This window comes from Octodon degus, unplaced genomic scaffold, assembly GCF_000260255.1.
Source record: "Octodon degus isolate 3935 unplaced genomic scaffold, OctDeg1.0 scaffold00021, whole genome shotgun sequence".
NCBI classification, from domain to species: Eukaryota; Metazoa; Chordata; class Mammalia; order Rodentia; family Octodontidae; genus Octodon; species Octodon degus.
The window spans coordinates 19157708-19162166 of NW_004524597.1; the positions used below are offsets into that span (position 1 = coordinate 19157708).

The following is a 4459-nucleotide window of genomic DNA, read 5'->3' on the forward strand; positions in this document are numbered from 1 at the left end:
TTCAAGTAGCCTGCTGTCCTTCCCAACTCCAGGTACCCCTCCCCTATTCGGGAGCTGTCTGCGAAGTTCCTTGAGCCTATCCTCCCGGTGGCTGCCTAAACTATTAGGAGACGCTGTGCCTGAGGCGAGAGGTCCTCCATCTATCCTCTGTAGCATTCACCATGGCCCCATTCAGGACTGCCTTACTTCTGCCTCTATTCCCGGACGGCGGCATAGTCTCTGCACTCCCTTTCCCGACGGGCTCGTGTAACTACTCGGAAAACCCTGTGATCCCTCTGCACCAGGCGTACCCTCAGTTTAGATCGCAGTCTTCCATCCTTCATCCTGAAGGTGTCCTGCACTTATTCCCTTGTCCTCTATTTCAGGTCCCTTCTCTTATTCTGAGCACCCTAGCAGGGTCTTCCGACCCAAACCCGGAGGTACCCACTGGTGCACTGCAGAACTCCCCCTACCCCCTGCCCTGACCTCAGGAGGCTCCTCTAACTCTGCGACGATCCCCCCCCTCCCGCCCAGCTCTTCGGTTCCCCCTGCCCCGCCCCTCACTGCGGCTGAGCCGGTCGGACCGGGGTGCGGGGGAGGAGGTGGTGGAGAGGGCGGGGCCCTCCTCCCCAGCCCCCCACTGCCAAGGGGCTGGACCAGGCCGCGATGGGTATAAAAGGGCCGGGCGGTCCAGGAGCTGCCGCAGTGCCACCCGCCCTGTCCCGGCCCGTGCTCCGCTCCGGCTCTGCCGGCGGCCCCGCACCTGCTCGGCCATGATGAGCTTCAGCGGCGCGGACGCGCTGCTGGGCTCCCCGTTTGTGCCGCTGCATGGAGGCGGCAGCCTGCACTATGCGCTGGCCCGCAAGGGCGGGACGCGCTCGGGAACCGGCTCCTCCAGCGGCTTCCACTCGTGGGCGCGGACGTCCGTGAGCTCCGTGTCGGCCTCGCCAAGTCGCTTCCGTGGCGCAGGCGCCGCTTCGAGCACCGACTCTCTGGACACGTTGAGCAACGGGCCGGAGGGCTGCGTGGTGGCGGCGGCGGCGGCACGCAGCGAGAAGGAGCAGCTGCAGGTGCTGAACGACCGCTTCGCGGGCTACATCGACAAGGTGCGGCAGCTCGAGGCGCACAACCGCAGCCTGGAGGGGGAGGCAGCGGCGCTGCGGCAGCAGCAGGCGGGCCGCGCCGCCATGGGCGAGCTGTACGAGCGCGAGGTGCGCGAGATGCGCGGCGCCGTGCTGCGCCTGGGAGCAGCGCGCGGCCAGCTGCGCCTGGAGCAGGAGCACCTGCTCGAGGACATCGCACACGTGCGCCAGCGCCTCGAGGACGAGGCCCGGCAGCGCGAGGAGGCTGAAGCAGCAGCCCGCGCACTCGCGCGTTTCGCGCAGGAGGCCGACGCGGCGCGAGTAGAGCTGCAGAAGAAGGCGCAGGCACTGCAGGAAGAGTGCGGCTACCTACGGCGCCACCACCAGGAAGAGGTGGGCGAGTTGCTCGGCCAGATCCAGGGATGTGGGGCCGCGCAGGCGCAGGCGCAGGCCGAGGCGCGCGACGCCCTCAAATGCGACGTGACGTCGGCGCTGCGCGAGATCCGCGCTCAGCTCGAAGGCCATGCGGTGCAGAGCACGCTGCAGTCCGAGGAGTGGTTCAGAGGTGCGCATGTGCGAGGTGGTTGGGGAGGGGCGCCCCCTACTGTCCAGCCCTTAAGATGCTGGCTGGGTTGATGGGAGAGAAGAGTTGGTGAACTCCGCTTGTTTACTGTGAAGGCAGAGAGAGCTGTCTGGCTTCCCTTTGCAAGACACATGCTCTCTTTTCAAGTAGAAGTTTTATTTTGGCTTTCTTGTGGGATACCTGTAAGTCTGGTTCTCCTTTGATTGCCCCCTTCCAAAGGTCTATACTTGAACTCACGGTCTCCTCTCCTCTCCTCTCCACTGTAAATTAGGCAAGGAAAGGTACTATGGTCCTTCCATCAAGAAAAGAAGGGGCTGGGGAGATGGTTCAGTAGCATAAGCGCTTTCCTGGAAAGGGCAAAGGCCTGAGTTCAATCCCCAGTTCTGCCAAAAAAAAAAAAAAAAAAGAAAAAAGAAAAGAATAGGCTTCTTCTAGATCCAAAGCAGCACTGACTTCTGGTCCACAGCTTCTGTCTTTCTGACTCCTACCTAGATCCTCCCTGCTTTCTGCTCAGCGCACAATCTGCAGTGTGGGATAAAGGAGCAGGCATCTTCGTACCTTCTCCTCCCAGGGTAGGACCATCACCACAATCCATGGTTTTGTGTGGCTGAGGCAGCTTTCAAGCTCTTAAAACAACCATCTATTCTTCGTGGAAGTTGGGAACCTTCCAGGTCTCTCTCCCCTCTTCCCAACTCAGTGCAGTCCTGAGTCAGCTAGACTGCAGCTGCCCTGATCCTGTGCCCAGGAACTTCAGGGTGACCTTGACCAATACTGGCCCTCTGTGCTTTTCAATTCTTTTGGAGGTGGAAGAGCAGGGTAGACCAACTGGCCTGCTAGGGTGTTCCAGGATCAATCCTGAAACAGTAAAACAACCCATTGTTCTGGGGAGAGAATGGAGAGGTTTTGGTGACTTTTTCAAACAAGTCCGTGGTCCACGATAGGTGAGAATTCTCACCCAATGGATGATTTATAAGTTTTTGCTTGCGCTAGTAGAAAAAAGATTTGGAATTCTCTGTTCCTTTTCCATTTCGGCAGTGGCAGAACCTCTCCCTCCCCCATCTCTGCAGCAAGGCCCCTCTTAGAGGGGACCTGTCTTCTGGGTTCACTCTTCACTCAGGTAGACAGACCATCTTGGGACATGTGGGCTTGTCATGTAACTTCTCGCCAACAAAACTCAGGCCTACACTGTCCACCACAAGGTCTACTGAGAAACCACGAGCCAGTTGTTGACGGACCAGGGTGTGGCTGCCATTGACTCCAGCTCTTGTGCTAAAGAATGTGCAGTTGGGGGCCTGGGGAGATAGCAAGCACAAGAGCCTGAGTTCCATCCCTGGTTCCACCAAAAAAAAAAAAAAAAAAAAAAAAAAAGAACATGCAGTTGGGTAGAAGAGGGACAAAAGGGCTGGAATATAGGCCTTGGTTCCGCAGTGACCTTGGACTCTGCATAGAAGCCTGCAAGGAAGATACAGTGCTCTAGCTCCATGGTGGTGACCTGATTGCTCAGAGCTCCTGTGTCACCAGCTCATTAACTTGTTCAAGCCCAAGCCTCCAGCTTCCAAGCTCAGCGTTCACCCCACGAGCCAGATTTCACATCTGAACCTCCAGCAGTGCCAGTCCCTTTCTGGGAAGTCCCTTGCAAGATTTACAGATCCTCAGTTATAAGAGATAATCTGACCTTTGGAGCTGGAGGGACATTTGATTTGAATTCTGCTCTGCCACTGACTAGCTGGGTGGCCTTGGGTAGAACACATTTGCCTGTCTCATAATATGGGGTAAGTTAAGCAAACAGGATGGTCCTTATTTCATATGTATCACCTTTTGGCTCTAGGCATTATAACCCAAATCCAGATGTGTCTAACCCAGTCCCTGATCCTTTCTCTAAACAGTAAGGCTGGACCGACTGTCAGAGGCAGCCAAGGTGAACACAGATGCCATGCGCTCAGCACAGGAAGAGATTACTGAGTACCGGCGTCAGCTGCAGGCCAGGACCACAGAGCTGGAAGCCCTGAAAAGCACGAAGGATTCGCTGGAGAGGCAGCGTTCTGAGTTGGAGGACCGGCATCAAGCTGACATTGCATCCTACCAGGTGGGCAGGGGAAGGGTCAAACTGTCTCACTGAAGTGGATGACCCTGGATAAGTCACTGCCTCATTTTGAGCAAAAGATATAGTGACTAAGACTGTGGGCCTTGGAGTCAGACATACCAGTACTTTATAGCTGTGTAACTAGGAGAGCCATTTGTTTTCCTGAATTTGAATTCCTTCCCTGCACTGAAGATAAAACACTGCTTTGCAGAGCTGTGATTGTTAAAGAAACAGAAGGGCTTTAACATGCTCAGCAGAATTTTTTTTTTTTTTTTTTTTTTTTTTTTGGAACTGGGGATTGAACTCAGGCTCTTGTACCTGCCAGGGAAGCACTTATTCTACTGAGCTATCTCCTCAGCCCCTCAGCAGGATTTTGATCATGGTAGGCATTTGGTTAATAGTAGATAGTATCTGTGGGTAATCTGGGGAAGACTTGGGCATAGTCCACCGATTAAAGGCACCAGGTGGGAAAAAGAAACAAGTTATATCATGTACAGGTCCAAGTTCTCTATGATAAATGTGATCATTATGTACACCTAAAATGTGCCAATACAGTCTGATTGGAAAAGAAAAAAAAAAAAGAAAGAAAGAAAGAAAGAAAGAAAGAAAGAAAGAGACAACAGGTGAGAAGAAATGCTACTTTCTTTTTTTTTTTTAAATTTATGTGTGTGTGTGTGTGTGTGTGTGTGTGGCCAGCTCAGCCCACCAGGGGGCGGGGCTGGCTGGCATGTG

General features: G+C 54.7%; 1 protein-coding gene across 1 annotated transcript in view; it reads left to right on the forward strand.

Moving 5' to 3' along the window:
• Positions 1-752: 752 nt before the first annotated feature.
• Positions 753-4459, forward strand: part of Nefh (neurofilament heavy) — a 9930-nt gene continuing 6223 nt past the window's right edge. Inside the window, exons 1-2 of the mRNA XM_004628049.1 lie at positions 753-1626; positions 3531-3730. Coding sequence (XP_004628106.1) covers positions 753-1626; positions 3531-3730 — 1074 coding nt within the window. The remainder of the gene's footprint in view (positions 1627-3530; positions 3731-4459) is intronic.